Source organism: Megascapheus bottae, chromosome 9 (assembly GCF_031878675.1).
Source record: "Megascapheus bottae isolate mThoBot1 chromosome 9, mThoBot2.hap1, whole genome shotgun sequence".
In the NCBI taxonomy this organism is placed as follows: domain Eukaryota; kingdom Metazoa; phylum Chordata; class Mammalia; order Rodentia; family Geomyidae; genus Megascapheus; species Megascapheus bottae.
Genome location: NC_143517.1, coordinates 19,087,895 through 19,107,350, shown reverse-complemented (window position 1 = coordinate 19,107,350; position 19,456 = coordinate 19,087,895). Strand labels below are relative to the sequence as shown.

Below are 19,456 nucleotides of genomic sequence, written 5' to 3'. Positions count from 1 at the left end.
ATCCTAGTTACACAGGAGACTGAGATTTGAGGATCACAGTTCAAAGCCAATGTGGGCAGAAAAGTTCATAAGATCCTAATATCCATTTAACCAGCAAAAAACAAGACATGGATGTGTGGCTTAAGTAGTAAGACTGCCAGCCTTGGGCAAAAGAGCCAAGTGAAAGTATTAGTCCCAGAGTTTAAATCCTGTGTGTGCACAGGCATGCACATGCAGGCACACATGTGTGTGCACACACACAGAACTGGTTTCGCTGATGCCTGGCATTTGTTTCACACCACAAACCAAGAATTACTATATTTTTTCTAAAATGATTCAATGACCAATCTAAAAGTAGGGAAAGAAAAGGAAAAAAAATATTTTTATTTGTTGTCTTTCAAATTTGCCTGTTCCTTGAGGAGTAGAAAATTAATTATGGACTGGTGACATTACCGAGTCAAAGAATTGAAAAGTGAAAACAAAACTCATTGAATAGTTTCTGCTATGAGAGACAATGAAGAGTTGGATGGAGGCTCATAGCTCCCCTTCTGTCTGTATCTCCTAATAGGATTCACCACATAGTAAGCCCTCAGTAAGTCTTGGCAGAATGCATGCATCATTTCCATTTATAGCCTTAATTCTTCCAAGTATTTTATCTCTCCTGTGGGTTAGCAAGAAATTATTTTTTTCTTACGATTTTTGACTGTTTATATAACCTAGAAAAGATTAAATACTTGGTATTGTTTAATGAATTGACTCAAAGTTAAAATATAACAGCTACCACTTTGCAGATTGTTCATGTGAAATTAGTGTCGTTAGTGCACAAGAACTTTCTGTTAAATATGTCCAGAACTTAAAGAAGCTATACTTAAAGTAATAACCTTCAGATTAGTACTGCTTCAGATAACACACTTTTTACTTAAGGATTTTATCTTCCAATGAGAATATCCTCTTTTAATCCTAGGAAATTATACTCGAAGGCTAGGTTCAAATGGCTTATGCCTATCATTCTGGCTACTCAGGAGATTGAGCTCTGAGAATCATGGTTGAATGCCAGCCCAGGCAGGAAAGTTCATGAGACACTTATTTCCAGTTAGCCACTAAAAATACTGAAACTGGAGTTCTGACTCAAATGATAAAACACTATCCTTGAGCAAAAAAGCTCATCGATAGCACCCAGACTCTGATTTCAAGTCCCACTACTAACACCAAAAAAAAAAGAAAGGCAATTATATTCTAACCCAGTAGACTAAGGAAGATTGTTAAATTTGAGGCCAGCTTGATTGACACAGAGAGATGTCATCTAAACACCATACCCCTCAAAAAGGCACTACTCCTAGGTTTGAACCTAGCATGGAAGGGGAAAAAGCATATTAATCATTTTCTTATGCAGTTCAATATTAAAACTGGAAATTGGAAGAAAAGTGTAAATAATACACGTGTTTTTTATTTTTATATTTGCAAGCTCATCAAAAATTAGAAAACTGATTAGATCACATATCTACATTTTGTCACTGCATATATTTGTGAAATTTGTCTCTCTGTAGGAAGTTGGTCCCTGGTAAGCATCTTTGTTATTTTGCAGATAACATTTTTTTCCCTAAACATACTACTGTTAATACTCTCTTCCATTATCCTATATTAACCTTCAGTTTTCATTTGTTTTCTCCTTAGCTTTTAATAACCCACGACCAGGGCAACTGGGCAGGTTATTGCCAAACCAGAATTTACCACTTGACATCACATTGCAAAGCCCAACTGGTGCTGGACCTTTCCCACCAATCAGAAACAATAGCCCTTACTCAGTGATACCTCAGCCAGGAATGATGGGTAACCAAGGGATGATAGGAAACCAAGGAAACTTAGGGAATAGTAGCACAGGTAAGGGGCAATTGCACTGTTACTTTATTGGTGGGTTATTAACTGAATGTTTTCATCCATATCAAACTAGTAGAATGTTGCCAGCAAACTGTTTAGAAGCTAATATGTAAAATTTAAAATATCCTACAGATTCTCAGTGTGAGAGTGGAAACCATTCTAGTAAGTTAACCATTCTGTGATTGTTACTCTAATGGGGTTTTTGAAAAGTAATCCTTCAGCCTAATCTCATTTTACTTCTGATAACTCTGGTCAGGTATCTATAACATAAGTTGGTGATTACTAGATTCCATTGGTAATTTGTTGATACCCAAAAAAACTTTTTATTAGCAATTTGTGTTTGGAAAAATAAAAGTTTAAAATTGAACAGGCCCTTTCATACTTATAAATGATCAAGTTCTCATTCAGAAAAAAAGAATATTAATAAAAGGTAAAAAAACTTTAGCCAGGCTTGGTAGTACATTTCTAATGTCCCAACCACTAAGAAGGCTCAGGCAGACAGATGATTTCAACCATAAAGTTAAGGCAAGCCTGGGCATCAGAGTAATGTAAGGCTCTACCTGGAGGAAATAAAGAACCTTAATCATTTCCTAATAATAATAATCATAGCCTAATAATAACATTCAGACCCAGAGCTTCAGTTCTGGAGATGCAGCAAACTTCCTATTGGATCTTAACCTGCTATAATTTTCGAGAGTCTGCTAAATTGCCCGCCCCTATTTCCTAAGTACTAGTCCCTGTTGTGGCAGATGCCATGGTCCCAAAGTGCCCCCAGTCCAAGTATGTGGTCATGGTAAGCAATGATTGCTGCTGCGATGACCTCCTGCACACTCCAACATCTGTATGAATACGGGAGACTACTGAACTTTTTTATTAAGACCTGCTCACATTCTGTGCCTTTCTTCCTTTGTCTCAATGAGATATTCAGCATGAAGGCATAGAAGGAAATAGGTATTCTAAAAAGAACTTAACAGTTGTGGATATTTTCCTGGTAGTTTATTTTTTAGTTTAGTCGTAATCCCTATACATCAGCCATTTAGTTGACTGAATATAAGAGTTTCATTTAAGGGAGAATAATGGTATTTTAATTTTAAATTACTAGTTAAAACAATTCATGGGAAGCATGAATTGTGCTATATTAATAGTTCATCCGACCGGGAGTTTGGCCTATTGGTAGAGTGCATGCCTAGCATACACAAAGACCCAGATTCAATTCCTCAGTACCACATATATAGCAAAAAGTTGAAAGTGGTGCTGTGGCTCAAATGGTAGAGCTCTAGCCTTGAGAACAAGTCCAAGGACAGTAATCAGGCCCTGAGTTCAAGCCCCATGACTGGCCAAAAAAAAAAGAGAGAATTCATCAACAAACATTTATTGATTGCCTTAAATATATTCCAGGCACTAACCACTTCATTAATTTATGTATTTGTAGAAACCATCATATTCACTTTGCTATTTTTTATTTAAGTAGTTGAACAAAGAGTTTCACTTCAACATAGCAGTTTATAAATGCAAGGCACTTTGCTGCTTTTAAGATTAATCAAATACTGATTTAAATAAATGGAATGTGAACTTGTTGAAAATGTTACAAAAAGAGACCATATTTATCAGGTTTTTTAATTAGCACAATGCAAACACTTTTGAGTTGTATAAATCTGACAAAGGAATTTGGCAATATGCCTATATTTAAATGTGGCCAATCTAGAAATGAGTGGTGGCCAGGCTACTGCAGGTGTTTATTGTCCTCGTGCTGTTCCCAAAAGCAGGCTAACGTGGAACTACCCAGGTTCTCATTACACTACATTTAGTGAATTATGGACACTCTTCCCTTATACCTTCTAGCCTTTCTATTATCTTGGCATACTATCTAGGTAGGCCTTTTTTTAATAACATATATCTGTATAATTCAAAACTTAAAATTGTTTTAAAGTGTTTTATTAATATTGTTCCACATTTTAAGTCTAATTACTCTTTACACTTATTTTTCTCAGCACATGTCTCATTTCACAAGTGAAGAAATGGCTTCAATCCATATTCTCTCCACTTTTAAACATACCCCATTTTTAATTGTTTGTCACATTAAAGTACATGACAGCAGGCCATGAGTTTGAAAGCAAAGATTTTTCAACATCCACAATTAAACATTTCAAAAGAAAGCTTCACCACTGGTGGCTTTTTCCCTTCAGAAGTTCAAGTCCTGGCGAATACGAACCTTTGTCAGCATCCTAGGCACCAGGCCAGGATCCTATCTGGTAGTGTTTTGCTCACATCGCTCTCTATATGTGGTCACATAACTGCTAAAATCTTAAGTGAAAAAGGATTTTCCTAAGTCTGTCCTGCTCCATCTAGATCTGTAGTGTTAGGAATATTGTGCTCCAGAATACTGAATTAGTAAGAGTTCCTTTGTCTTAGGAAGAACTATAGTAAAGTAGAAAAGTCCTTTAATTTCTTCCTTACTTAAAGGCTATGCCTGGCAAGTTTTGAAGCTTGCCAAATTCTAGTACTCTGAAAAGGATGTGAAGATTTAGAAGCCTTGCATAGGCTTTTTGAAAGGTTCTCCATAACTTGGGTTTATGATCAGGATATTGATTATCAGTTTTTACCTTGTTCCTCTTAGCCTCACTTCCCTTTTGGAAAGCGAAGCATTGACGCGTGTAGCAGCTAATGTGATTCACTTCCTGAGGAAGGAAGTTGGGGTTATCCACCCGCCACAGCACCTGTCTCTTTAAGTACATATGGGAACACTTTTAACAGCTTCTCTGAACTAGAAAAGAGTGGCAGGCCCATGTTGTGAAAACTTTGTAGTAATTGCCACTTCTTATTTCTTAGCTGAGGGCCTATGTCTGCAGCAGTGAGGGCGTTAGCTACTGGGTTGTGGGTTACAAAATGATTGTCTTGGAAAGAATAAAATTATAAGCTGTCTATGCTAACTATGTTTGCAGCATATGTGTGTGCATTTCTCAGCTTCCTTTGCCTTGCATGCAGGAATGATTGGTAGCAGTGCTTCCCGGCCCACCATGCCATCTGGGGAGTGGGCACCTCAGAGTTCACCTGTGAGAGTCACCTGTGCTGCTACCACCAGTGCTATGAACCGGCCAATCCAAGGAGGTATGATTCGGAACCCAACAGCCAATATCCCCATGCGACCCAACAACCAGCCTGGCCAAAGACAGATGCTTCAGTCTCAGGTCATGAATATAGGTAAGGCAGTGCAGATTTATTCTTTCCTAGGGAGGCTTTGACTATTAAGGTTTTTTAGACTTGGATTACAGTCCAGGTAGTTCCGTGAAGCAGCCATAAGTGGAATTTTCCTAGTTACTGTTCACATTTTCTAGATATGTAAGAAAACTGCCTTTATGTTATTTATTTTTTATTAATTCACCTAATTTTAACCTTGAGGAATAGATTAGAATGTTACACTATGTGTGTTAGGTATATATGATTTTCATTGAGAAGTACAGCCAGTTTCCAACTACACAATCATCAGAAACTTCTCAGGGTAGGATAGCAAATGAGGGTTGCGGGACTGCCACCCAGGCTGTTAAATTTCACTCTCTCAGATCCTCACTGAAGGGCCCAGGGTTCATAAACATTGCACATAATGTTGGGATCACTGGACTTCAACTTAGATACTTTACATGATATTAAAATTAATGGTCTGATATATTACATAGCACAATCTATATGAACTATCCAGTCTAGACAAATACAAAAAGTAGGGATAATAGTTGGATGCCAAGGTGTTTGTTTTTTTTTGAGAATGAAAGTACTCTAAAATTAATTATGATCATAGTTGAGCAACTCTGTACATACTAAAACCCATGGGATCATACACTTTCAATCTGAAAGATGTAGCATGTAAATTATCTCAATAAAGTTGCTGTGCTAAAATTAATGGTCTATGCAACTCCTACTTAAACTATATTTCTTAATCACTGACATATTTACCTTCCTGTTATACATTAGCATAATTTAGGTAAGTCAATGTTTACATTTTTTCCCTATCTTAGATAATAGCTAAACTATTCATAGAGACATACTAAGCTGATTTTGACAACAGAATTTTCTTCTTGTCATTAGTTTTTTTTAAATCTAGTTACATAATTCCTCAGCATATTTTAGTGTATTGTATTGCCTTTATATACTAAATATACTCAAATTAATGGTTCCCAAATTTGTATTATATAAGAGTTGCATAAAATGTGCTGAAAATAGCAAGATATCTATGTGAAATAGATGTTTTTTAGAATAGTTATCAAAGATCATAGTAAAAATAAAAAGTTCGTTATATCAAGAAACTTAATTTATTCTATCTTTACTGAAGAACATGGGCCTTTTCTGTATAGTTGGATTTCTCTGTTTTTAATAAGCCCCAAAAAGAAATGAACTGAACAGAAGATTGCTGTGTGAGAGAAAGGTCTAGAGGTAATGGTAATATAATTTAAATGCTTTTATTAGCCAGATCTGGTCACACATACTCCTGGTACTTGGGAGACTAAGGCAGGCCATAGAAGTATTGCAAGTTCTGGAGTACCTAATGAAGTCCCACCCCATATTTTAAAAGAAAAAGTCCCTTAGCTATATGACTGGGCTGCTCCCATCCCCTTGGCCCTTACTCTTGTAGGAGAATTAATTGAAGTGCAATTAGCAAACATTTAGGTACAGATAGTCTAGAACAGCACAGTTTCAAAATATCTGCAAGACCCAACTGCCTTCATGCTAATACTCAGATACAGTGTGCCTTCTTTGCTTTACTCCTCCTTCAAGCAGTCACTGGAGTTTTCCAGAAGTTCCATGTTGGTGACTGTTAGCACAGCTGGTATAGAAGGGCTTCTTCTCTCCTGTGAATCCAGATATCCAAGCAATTTATTTTTAAAAAAATGCAAAACAATGCTAGCAGAGGATTGGGGTTTCTTTTTACATTTTTCATTTAAAAACTCTTGAGTATGTTAACATATGGTCGGGATATTTTGTGACTTCTTCTGAGAGATACAGTAAGATACAACACATATGGACAAAGGGTTTAGAAATGTGGGGGGTTCTGGTGTTACTATTAATTTAGACATCTCCTACAGTGGATGCTATTAAATGTCATATCTACTTCAAACCAGAATTTTATCTTCTTTTTTCACCTAGATAATTACTACTTCTGTAGTTTCCATTTTCTATATATCAGAATTTCTTTTTATTATAACACAGCAGAAATAAGAGACTACCTTGATTACAAGGTGTAAGATTTGAAGTGTCTTTCCTCTTCCCTTTTAGGTCCATCTGAATTAGAGATGAACATGGGCGGAGCTCAGTATAGCCAACAACAAGCTCCTCCCAATCAGACTGCCCCGTGGCCTGAGAGCATCCTACCTATTGACCAGGCATCTTTTGCCAGCCAGAACAGGTGAGTGCAGGAGAGCCAAGACAGAAAAGTGATTGTGAGTTTTGTATGTCTTGTCATAGTTTTGCTTGAAGTGAATTCATTCTGAATAGTTGGTACCTGGCAAGTGTTCATGCATTCAGACCAGATTATGTAAGAGAAAGCCAAAGTCTAAAAGAGCCATGCTTTCTAAACAACCTGCAGTTAAATTGGAAAATAAGATCTGTGTGTTTCTAAAGCTCATCCAAGTATGCCATGAAGGAAGGTGACAGGAAAAAAAAAAGTTCAATTTTAGAGGCAGAGACAATAGGTCAGTAAAAGGGCCAGTGAAGTTGGCAAAGGAGCAGCATTGCAGGGACCCAGAAGCAATGCAGTGTGTTTAGAGTAATAGAAAATCATTGTTTTATATAAACTGTATTTTTAACACAATGAAACAACAAAGAATGGTTATAATACAGTTTACCAGTAGATTTGTAGTAGATTTATGAAGGATCTTAAATACCAACCTCTGAAAAACAAGATTTTTTTTCATTAACCTTTTGAAAAAGATTTTGAGAAAGTACAGTAGTAGATGATCAAGTTTAGTTGAGTTTTTGTTCTGATTTTCTAAGCATACTTGTTTCTTTTCTAATTGCTTTTCACTTTTTTTTTTTCCTTTAAGGTTCATTAGTTTAAACTAGGAGTCACTATCCACACTCAGTATTCTATCACTTGAGCCATGCTCACAGCCATTTTTTTTTATTTATTTTTTCAGACAGAGCCTTGTGCTTTTTTTTTTTGGGGGGGGGGCGCAGGGTGAGGCGGGGTGGGTAAAAGGGTCATGGAGCTTGAACTCTGGGCCTAGGTGCTGTCCTTGAGCTCTTCAGCTCAAAGCTACCACTCTACCCTTGAGCCAAGCCTCCATTTCCCATTTTCTAGTGATTAATTGGAGATAAGAGTTTCTCATTCTTTAGTGCCTAGGCTGGCTTTGAACCTTCATCCTCAACCTCCTGAGTAGCTAGGATTACAGGCTTGAGCCATGCCGTGGCAGCCTAATGCTTTTTGCCCAAGGCTATCCTCAGACTAAGATCCTTCTACCTCACTTATGCCTACATCATAGCTGATTTAACACATATGTGCCATCATGGCCAGTTTGTTGGTTGAAATGGGAGTCTTGCTGCCTTTTTTTCACTGAGTAGCCTCAAACCTAGACATCCATTACTATGTCGCGCTTTTAATTGTCTCTGAAATGTCTTTTGGCTTTGCTGCATTGTAAGGTCACTGCATGTCTAGGAATGGAGTTATGTATTCATTCTGCTTTGTATTTGATTTATGTTGAATTTTATTTCTCTATAGATTCATGGAGAATTTGTGTTTATTTTGCTGGTACTAGGATTTGAACTCAAAGCTTTGTGCTTGCTATGCAAGCATTTTACCACTTCAGTCAAGCCCCTAGCTATTTTGGCTTTAGTTACCTTAACTCATTTTGCTCAGGCCAGCCATTCTACCTATATCTCCCAAGTAGCTGGAACCACAGAATGTACCAATACATAATAGAACAACAGGTTATGTTGTTCTGATTCTAGCCTTGAGTGAAAAAGATGAGCAGTAGTGCCCAGGCCCTGAGTCCAAGCCCCAGCACTAACACAAAGAAAAAGAAAATACAGGTTTCTGCTGGGGTGGAACACAGCAATTGTGCATATGCTTGGCGTGTGAGAGACCTAGAATCTAGCCCTAGCACCACAAATACAAAGAGTGAAGGGGTATTAAGGATCAAGAAGTAATGTACACATTACCTGATGAATATAACTGTAACCCCTTTATACATTATCTAAACAATAAAATACAATAAAAAATAAATAGCTCCTTTAATTTGTGAATTTTTTTTGGAAGTTAAACAGTTTTATTCCGTGCCTTGCATCGAGAATCATACTGACCTGTATGAGAATCATACTGACCGGTCAGGGCCATCTCTAAGATGTGAGTGAGAGAGCGACCCTGCCTAATCTTACTGGCGACTTTTATAGGCCACCAGCCATGTGGGTGGGCTTGGCCATACACAGGTGTCCAGTAGAATCTCCATGGCTGGGGCAACCACTGACACCTTTGCTGTTTGAGCTGACCTATTATCTCTGCAGGCTTCTGGAGCAGTGTGCTGAAGACACAGGAAAGGGAGGGAGTTTCCTGGCAGGTGAAGGGGGTAGGGTGGGGGAGGAACCTTGGTTAAGCTGCTTTTGTAATCTGAGCTCTGTTATCAGGGAATTTACAGCCCCCAGCTTGAGTCAAGTACTTCCTTGTCATGAAGACAGGAAATGCCTATAGGGTAAGGAAGAGAGGTCTCAAGGGGTCTCTATATTTTAAAGGGAAATCTAGAATGGGGTCCCTTCATTCCCCCCTTGTTTTGGAAAATGAGTCGAATCCTTAACTCTTCCTCCAGCCCCATGTCCTCCTGTCATAAGGGCCATTTTAAAATGTTATTGTCAGGATTATGTATAAGGGATTACAGTTACATTCATAAGGTGGTGAATACATTACTTCTTGAACATTGTTACTGCTTTTCATGTTTTTCTCCCACTTTGCCTCCCCCTGTGAATTGTTTTAAATTATAGTAGTTTTGCAAGCATCTTTCTTTTCTGGACAAGGTCTTTATATGTAACCCAAACTAGCTTAAAACATGTGATCCTCCTGCCCTTACCTCCTGAACACTGGATTACAACTGTACATTACTTTTCTCAGCTAAGAGGGGTTTGTTTGTATGCCAGTCCTGGAGCTTGAACTCAGGACCTATGGGCTATCCCTGAGCTATTTCACATAAGGCTATTGCTCTACTACTTAAAACACATATGGCTTCTTTTATGGTTAATTGGAGATGAGCCCTTCACAGATTTCCTGCCCAGGCTAGCTTCAAACTACAATCCCCGAATCTCAGGGATTGTAGGATTACAGGCCTGAGCCACTGGTTGTGATGTTGCTCTTTTTTCCCCTCTAATGTGTGTCTTTGTGGTCAACCTTGAGGGTCTTTGATAAATATTTGTAAGTTCTGTGTATGCATTTATTTAGATTTCATCTAGCTGCAGCTGAGTTCAAGAAAGGAAGTATAACTTTCATGCCAAAGGAAGTTCATTCTTTCCACATGGCTATCATAGCCTCCATAGAAAATCCTGTGAAATCAGTCAGTGCGCTCCTTTGGTGTACAATAAATAGATGTCCACTTATGTGGGAGCAGATTATTGTACCAGAACTCACACTGGCCTTTACTTGAACCCCACCTTCAGAGTCTCTAGCAGATGCTTGCACCTTGCTAAGTATCCATTTTCCCAGATGTAAAGTGGGAACAGTGAAAACAAAAATCATGTCTACAGTTCCTAAGCTTGTGTATAGCCTATGAGGCATTGAACAGGCCCGGGTACGTGTCCTAATGGTAGAGTGCTTTCCTAGCGTTCATGAAACCCTGGGTTCGATTCCTCAGTACCAGTACACAGAAAAAAGCCAGAAATGGCACGATGGTTCAAGTGGTAGAGTGGTAGCCTTGAGCAAAAAGAATCTCAGGCCTGGCATGATGGCTCACACCTATAATCCTAGCTACTGTTGAGGCTGAGATCTGAGGATCAAGGTTCAAAGCCTGCCTGGGCACAAAAGAACCTGAGACTCTTATCTCCAATTAACCTCTAGAAAACAAGGGAAGTGGGGCTTCGCTCAAGGGTAGGGTGGTAGCCTTGAGCTGAAGAGCTAAGGGACAGTGCCCAGGCCTTGAGTTCAAGCCCCAGGACTGGAAAAAAAAAAAAAGCAGGGGGGGGGAAGGCACTGGATAAAGTAGATATTTAAATATATCTTGTCATTTTGTTCTCTGATTGGTATGGGAGTTTATTACAGAGACCCTGAAAGCCAACTAGCTTATCCATCTGCTCAAGATGAAGTTTGTCTCTTTGCAGACAGCCATTTGGCAGCCCTCCAGATGACTTGCTATGTCCACATCCTGCAGCTGAGTCTCCAAGTGACGAGGGAGCCCTCCTGGACCAGCTTTATCTGGCTTTGAGGAATTTCGATGGCCTTGAGGAAATCGATAGAGCTTTGGGAATACCAGAACTAGTCAGCCAGGTAGGCATCAAGAACAACAGGGTGTCCATACACTCGGATGGCCATGAAGGTGACTTTTTCCTTTCTTTGCACATAACCTCTAATAGGTTTTACAATATACTTTTCGTCTCCCAACTGGCTGGCCCTGTTTGTTCATTCTCCATCTCTCCTTTTACTCTCACATAAACTTTTGCCCAGGAAGGAAAATACTGAGAATGAGCTTTACCTAGGATTTGGGTTGTTGGACAGAAGGACAGCTCACCTCATGTTCACACGCTGGCAGGAAGGAATCCACAAGGAGCAGAGAACAGAGGAAGTACAAGGATCCTCTCTGCCCAATGACCTCAACACTTTACCTGGAAGGGAAGCTAGGATGCTCAGTGGCATCCCAGTTACTGTCACAAGTAGGCAGGTATAGACAGCTGCAGGTGAGAGGAATCCTTTACAGATTAGCCTAGCAGAAGTTAGCGGTGACTACAACTTGTTAATCATTTTGATCTTTATGTAGATGGGGTTCATAAGTAATATGAGGGTGTTTAAACAGATGGAAAAATTAAACTTACCCAGTCTTATTTTCCTTCCCTCCTCCTGGTAATTAATGTGTTACTTTTAAAAACCTTTCCTCTGCTTTGTGAGAACTCAGTAGCAGTGATATAAATAACTTACAGTCTTAGAAAAATATACAGTGCTGTCTAAAGCTAGCCACACACACCCACGTTCCGTGAAACACCACCTCCTGGTTCGCTGTAGGATGAGTGACCCAGAAAACCCATCCTGCTCTTGTCACTGCTTCCTCTCCACTCAGCATGAGTCATCTTTGTTTCTTTTTGCTTTTATTAAAGTACTATCCACTGTCCAGTGTACATCTTAGATGTCTGGCATGTCACTGGGTCTGTGAGGAAGGTTTTATAGACTTCCTCTGAAGCATAAAAATACTTTTGTCATGATTCCGCCATTTAACAGACTAAGTGGGAATTCAGACTTGTCAATTCATACTGAAAACAGCATAATGGAAAGATAGGACTGGGGGTTACATGGGTAACTTGAAGTAAAAAAGAAGAATGGAGGTTAACTGTTTCCTATATGGCTAATTGGCTTTGCTTTTGTACAAGTTAGATTTAATATTCTGCACACTTATCCTTGGGTTTGTCTAAGGATATTTTTTAATGTCCTTGAGAGTAGCTGAGCACTGTTGGTTCATGCCTATAATCCTAGGTTCTGAGGAAGCTGAGATCTAAGGATTGCCTTTCAAAGCCAGTTCTGGTAGGAAAGTCTGTGAGACTTTTATCTTCAGTTAGCCACCAAAAAGCCAAAAAGTGCAGCTGGATAGAGCACTATCCTTGAAGAAAAGAAGCTCAGATACACTGCCTAGGACTTAAGTTCAAGGCCCAGGATGGATGCACAAACATACACACACACACCACTTTTAGAGGTTATCACACACACACACACACACACACACACACACACACACACACACACACACACACACACCACTTTTAGAGGTTATCTGAACCTGATGTCTGTGACTGGCTCTGATTAGTGGAGTGAATAGAAGCATTCTATAGTTGGGACCCATTTCTCCCTTTCACCTGGAGTGGTACTACTGAGAGTCAGGATCTCAACCCTGCTTTTTTCTTTGTATAAATGAACCTGCCAAACATATAGCACGGAAAAAAATGTTGCATCTAGCAAATGATACTTTTGTGTCATAAGTACAGGTAAATAGCTTCAAATATATGAGCAAGAGAAGTCAGACTTGTATTTATTGTGCTGGTCTTAGCAGCCTTGTTTATTATATATATCTTATTAGAAAGATATTGTACAGAGGATTACCATTTCATAAGTCACATGATGAGCATGTTTCTATACTGAATACACAGTGTCATGACCACCACCCCCCATCCTTATCCCTATCCCTACCCACATTGTTCATTTCCTTCTCTACTTGTCATTTGATGCTTTCTCCTCAGAGCCAAGCAGTAGATCCAGAACAGTTCTCAAGCCAGGATTCCAACCTCATGCTGGAGCAGAAGGCCCCTGTTTTCCCACAGCAGTATGCATCTCAGGCCCAGATGGCCCAGGGCAGCTATACTCCTATGCAAGATGCAAATTTCCACACCATGGGACAGCGACCTAGTTATGCTGCACTCCGTATGCAGCCCAGACCAGGCCTCAGGCCTACGGGCCTTGTGCAGAACCAGCCAAATCAACTGAGACTACAGCTTCAGCACCGTCTCCAAGCACAGCAGGTTTGTCCTGCAGCGGGGCCCTCAGTGTTGGGGTGGTGGTGGAAACACAGGAAGATTAGTGGTGTGTCCAGTGTGCAGGTACTGAGTAAGCCAGGGCAGTTGCTGGTAAAAGGTGATTTAAAGCTAAAATATTTTCTGTTTAGAAAAGGTATTGATTCACATGTGTCTATGTTTAGAATCGCCAGCCACTTATGAATCAAATCAGCAATGTTTCAAATGTGAACTTAACTCTGAGGCCTGGAGTACCAACACAGGTAAGAGAGCAGACTAGCCATCTGCTTTACTATGTCCAGTTAGCTTCTGTTGGTCCTTCTTCCTCCTTGCTAATGTGAATCAGGTGACAGCCTAGAAAGGCCATGAGATCCACATCAGCATACTAGTTTTACTCTGTTCCATCTATTTAGACTGTCACTTTTTTAGTTTCTTCTAGATACAGCTATCTTTATTGTCATTTGCAGTTGATTGTTAGTATTGCATAAAGCTACTTGTGTTACACAAAGTTACTGCCAGTACTGAGTTAGAGAGTGCTAAAATATTGCCCTGGGAGGAGCACGGGCTTTAGATCTGACAAGCCTGTGGCCTCACTGTCCTCAGCCAGTCAATACAAAGCCTTGTTTTATGTGAGTTTTTGTTCAAAGATGTGTGTGTGTGTATCTATGTGTGTGTGTGTGTATATATATATATATATATATGTATGTATGTATAGTGTATCAGCAACATTAAACTCCTGAATGTAAAACTGTAACTGAGCCCTAAACACCATGATGTAAGCACATCATAATCTCTTACACTTCATAACAGTTGACAGCATTTTTCTGTTATGCTTAGTGATCACTTAAACAGTAGAATCTTTAACAGAAATTTTCACAGTTTGGTATGAAAATTATGGGACTATTTCAGCAGTCTCTTGTTTCTAGTATAAAGCTAACACTCAGAAAAACCCTTGCCTCATTCAGCCTTAGTGGCAGTGTGTACACTGGGCATCTGAAATTCTTTGCCAATTCTTGGGCCTATGTATTACTATAATGATTCCATAAGCTCTGATTTCAGGGTCACAAAATGAATTTTAGTGAACAAGTAGACTTACAAATATAAACATCACAAGTGACAAAGGTTTCACTATATCCTCTTAAGACACGTAAACTAGTACTTTGCCCTTCATTCATGTGTGCCTCCTCTCCTTCCTACTCTTGCCCTGTCCCCTCTTAACTCTGTCTGTCTTGTATTTCCTTTCTTTCTCTCTCCTTAAAACCTTTTGTGGAGGGCCGGGAGTTTGGCCTAGTGGTTAAAGTGCTTGCCTAGCATGCACGAAGACCCGGATTTGATTCCTCGGTACCACATATATAGAAAAAAGCTGGAAGTGGTGCTGAGGCTCAAGTGGCATAGCTCTAGCCTTGAGAAAGTCCAAGGACAGTGCTCAGGCCCTGAGCTCAAGCCCAGGACTGGCCAAAAAAAAAAAAAAAAAACCTTTTGTGGAGTGCTCTATCACTTTTTGGCACAATGACTTTGATTCCTTTTAGAGTTGAATATTTCTTAAACAGATTCTAAATTACCAGTCTTTTGATGGGCACAGTGGCATACTCTGTAATCACAGCACTTGAGAGATGGGAGACAGGAGTTTTGCGAGTTTTAAAGCTAGTCTACGTTACATAGCAAGACCCTGTTCCCAAAAACAATATCTTGAAAAAAGCACTGTAGTGCTGGAAATGTGGCTTTGTGGTAGAGTGCTTGCTTGCCTTGAACGCATGAAGGCCTGGGTTTGATTCCTCAGTACCACATAAACAGAAGAGGCCAGAAGTGGCCCTGTGGCTCAAGTGGTAGAGTTCTTGCCTTGAGCAAAAGAAACTCAGGTACCTTGCCCAGGCCTCGAGTTCAAGCCTGAGGACTGACAAACAAAACACAACAACAACAACAACAAATACAACAACTGTGTTCTTTTGGAATCTTTAGTTACTGTGCCCTCACAAAATTAGTAAATGGATATTTTCAAGACTTTCAAATCATTGTGTAGAAATTAGCTCACATACTTAATCGGCAGTTGCTTAATTCTGAATAGTCTCTGCTTCCTATGAAATTTTATTTTCCAAGTAATTATACGTGAGACAGTGTTGCTGGTTTCTTTTTTAATATGTGTCTACTCCATTGGTTTTCTCTGTATCGACCCTGATTCAGGCACCTATTAATGCACAGATGCTGGCCCAGAGACAGAGGGAAATCCTGAACCAGCATCTTCGACAGAGACAAATGCATCAGCAACAGCAAGTTCAACAACGAACTTTGATGATGAGAGGACAAGGATTGAATATGACACCAAGCATGGTGGCTCCTAGTGGGATACCAGCAACCATGAACAATCCCCGGATTCCCCAGGCAAATGCCCAGCAGTTTCCATTTCCTCCAAACTACGGTACTGGATTCACCTCCCCACCACCTCTCACCAGTCCTTTCTCCCCAGTGTCCCCCAGTCATGGGTCACAGCTCCTCTCTCACAGCTCTTTGCATGGCTCCCAGATGAATCTGGCTAACCAGGGAATGATAGGAAACCTGGGAGGACAGTTGGGGCTTGGCAGGAGTCCCCAAGTCCAGCACAGTACCTTCCAGGCTCTCAGCTCAGGTACCTCCTTTTCTCTGAGTGCAGGTCTTACTTTAAGAATGACCGAAGTAAGTGTGTATGTGTAGAGTGTATGTGTCTGTCTGTCAGGCGTGTGAATGTGTATGAGTGTATCTGTACTTGTCAGTGCCTGTGAACACAGTGCACATATATTTCTATTTGATATTTGAATGCCTCTGAGATTGACTCAAACAAATCAATGGATAAAATACAACATATTAAACATGTATAACAGCTATGCTAAAGCTTTTGAAAAATGAGATTTTAAGTGCAATATATTATGAAGAGATAATTGTAGAGAAATACTGTATGGAAACCATTGGAAAAATCTTAGTTTTCTTCATATTGATTTGTTCTTAGTGTCAGTCTAAGAGATGAGATACCAAGCGTGTAATGTCATAAATATTAAAATTTATGTGCATGTTGCATTCAGTTAATAGTTGAAATTTTGATAGATGTAAATGCTTACATTAATATTAATATTCAAAATGTCTTTCCTTAACCCTTGTTGGAATTATGTATGTATAATCAGTAATGACTTTATGTCACCTAAATTCTAACATCTTAACTCTTTAAGGAAGTAAAGGTAATATGTAACTTTCTTTCTTTGTGTATTTTTATCTGGGCTCAGGGTTATTTTTTTAGTGTATATAATTAATCAGCATATGATCATGTGTGAAAGTTTCTTTGTATACTTAATTTGAAGTGCTCTCTTTCTTTCCCCTAGTCTCCACAAAGAAACTAACAATCTCTGGATTTCTATTTTATTTTTTTAAGGAATAAGTCAGCAACCTGATCCTGGCTTCACTGGGGCTACGACTCCCCAGAGTCCTCTAATGTCGCCCAGAATGGCGCATACCCAGAGCCCACTGATGCAGCAGTCTCAGGCTAACCCCGCCTATCAGGCCCCCTCAGACATGAATGGATGGGCACAAGGGAACATGGGTGGAAACAGGTAACACCACATTGTCAAGCCATTCTGATACAATGATAAGGAAACCTTCTATAGATTAGCTCTCTTTTTATCTGCATTTTTTTAAAAATATATTTGCTCAAGAAGGGTAATACCAAATGAACTGCTATATAATGCAGATTACTCTTCTAGAGAAGAAAGTACCAGAGAGTTTCAAAACCTGATTTAGCACAACACCCTTCCTTTAGGGGTAAAAGGAGCAGGCGGAGCAGATACTCTTACACCTATTTATCATAGAACTGCTGTAGAAGGCAGTGGCAGGGACACCCCTTATCAGGACAATGATGACAAGAAAAAGGTCACTCTGATGCTACCAAGACAGTGGGAAATGTGTATGAACTGTCCTAGTGTTGCCGGACCTAGAGAGAGTTTGACTCCCTTGCAGCCTCCTGGAGCACTTCCTCTGCTATTGTAGGCCTCACTACCCCTACCACCTGTTGCATACTCTCTCTACCACCATCCCCAGTCCATTTAACTCACCGTAAATAAGCGTCTTCGAAACAAGTGCTCAGAACTGCTGCCTCTGTTTCCTGTCAGATGCCAACATCTATCTTTCTGCTCTGTTCTAGCATGTTTTCACAACAGTCCCCACCACACTTTGGGCAGCAAGCAAACACCAGCATGTACAATAATAATATGAACATCAATGTATCCATGGCGACCAACACAGGTGGCATGAGCAACATGAACCAGATGACAGGACAGATCAGCATGACCTCAGTGACCTCCGTGCCTACGTCGGGGCTGTCCTCCATGGGTCCCGAGCAGGTGAGCACCAGGGAGAAGCAGCTAGGTGTTTACTGACTTTCTGCCTTGATTCTGCAGCAGCTATATCTTTGCACATTCCTAGCATTTGCCCTCAGTTCCCACCTATGTTTTGAAGGTTTTTTCCACCATATTTTTACTTTTGTGAATTTAATAGAAATACTTATTAATGGTAAGATAAATATGGAGGAATTCCTGCCAAACAGGTTTTTCTATGAGGGCTTTTTTTTTTTTTAACTTTAATTTTATTGTCAGGGTGATGTCCAGAGAGGTTACAATTACATATGTAAGGTAGTGAATACATTTCTTGTTGGATGTTTTTACCCTTCCCAATTTGTTTTTCCAGACCTGGGGCTTGAATTTAGGGCCTGGGCACTGTCCTTGAGCTTTTCTCAACTGCTTGAACCTTAACACCACATCCAACTTTTTTTGTGTATGTGATACAGAGGAATTGAACCCAGGGCTTTGTGCATGCTAGACAAGCACTCTACCACTCGGCTAAATACCTGGCCCCCATATCTTTCTTTTACTTGAGGAATTTAATAATATTAAATGAATCTCTAAAACTGAAAAATCTGTACTTATTTGGGGTTTGTAGATTAAGAAATTATTTTTTTTCATTTTAAATATAAAATCAGATTTAAAAATTTTAACAAGCGAAACTATCTGCTTCCTTAAAATGAGACTAATACAGATCATCCAAAAACTATTTCTTTTGAGGTCTTGGGATATAACTCAATGATAAAATACTTTACTGGCACGTATAAGGTTCCTGGACAGTCTCTAGCCAAAGATAAAATAACAATAAAATAACAAATCCTTTTTCTAATAGAAGTAATTGCTGGCTCACATCGTAATCTCAGCTACTCAGGAGGCTGAGATCTGAGGGTCGAGGTTCAGAACCAGCCCAGGCATGAAAATCTGTGAGACTTTAACCTCCAGAAAACCACAAGTGATACTGGGGCTCAAGTGATAGAGCGCTAGCCTTGAGCTGAAGAGCTCAACAATGCCGAGGCCAGAATTCAAGCCCCACAACTGACCCCCCCCCCAAAAAAAAAGAATTCTGTCCCTAAGCATCCACCAGCTTCACTAGGTGACAAAGAGATAGTAAGCTGGCATCCTGTAATTTAGAACTCTGGCTGGCTAAGAGGTAAAGCTCCATTAATTAGTTATTTTAACAGGGTATTGCAAAAGGTCTTTTTGAAGGACCCAAAACACTGATTATTTAACTACTGAACCTCAGTAGTGTGTTCAAAGTAAAAATGGTGGTAAAGACCCTGAATCTTATTTCATATTTGAAGAAACTGAGGCATGGAAAGTTTAAATGACATCAGCAATGAGTTTTTGGCATCCCTGTGAAATCCAGTTTAGAATGGGAGAATAGATTATTATGGTTTGAGTAGTCTATGTCATTCTAATGTTAGTAAACCTTAGTTTTATGAAAAATTAGTAAATGTTACAGCACTTTTATTCTATAAAATGATTATTTTGCAAAATTGTTTGAGAAAATTAAAGCTCTTTACTATAAGATGGTATGCTTATAAGTAATAACTTGCCTGTTTATTTTAAGT

At 39.5% G+C, this 19,456-nt stretch overlaps 1 protein-coding gene across 7 annotated transcripts in view; it reads left to right on the top strand.

Moving 5' to 3' along the window:
- Nucleotides 1-19,456, top strand: part of Ncoa2 (nuclear receptor coactivator 2) — a 255,666-nt gene that overhangs the window by 227,182 nt on the left and 9,028 nt on the right. For 6 of the 7 annotated variants that reach the window (XM_090338929.1, XM_090338932.1, XM_090338930.1 and 3 more), the window contains 9 exons: nt 1,654-1,860; nt 4,843-5,058; nt 7,123-7,252; nt 11,140-11,305; nt 13,258-13,536; nt 13,713-13,790; nt 15,709-15,943; nt 16,925-17,102; nt 17,690-17,888. In XM_090338929.1, the coding sequence (XP_090195055.1) occupies nt 1,654-1,860; nt 4,843-5,058; nt 7,123-7,252; nt 11,140-11,305; nt 13,258-13,536; nt 13,713-13,790; nt 15,709-15,943; nt 16,925-17,102; nt 17,690-17,888 (1,688 nt within the window). The remainder of the gene's footprint in view (nt 1-1,653; nt 1,861-4,842; nt 5,059-7,122; nt 7,253-11,139; nt 11,306-13,257; nt 13,537-13,712; nt 13,791-15,708; nt 15,944-16,924; nt 17,103-17,689; nt 17,889-19,456) is intronic. The other variant, XM_090338933.1, reaches the window with a different exon arrangement.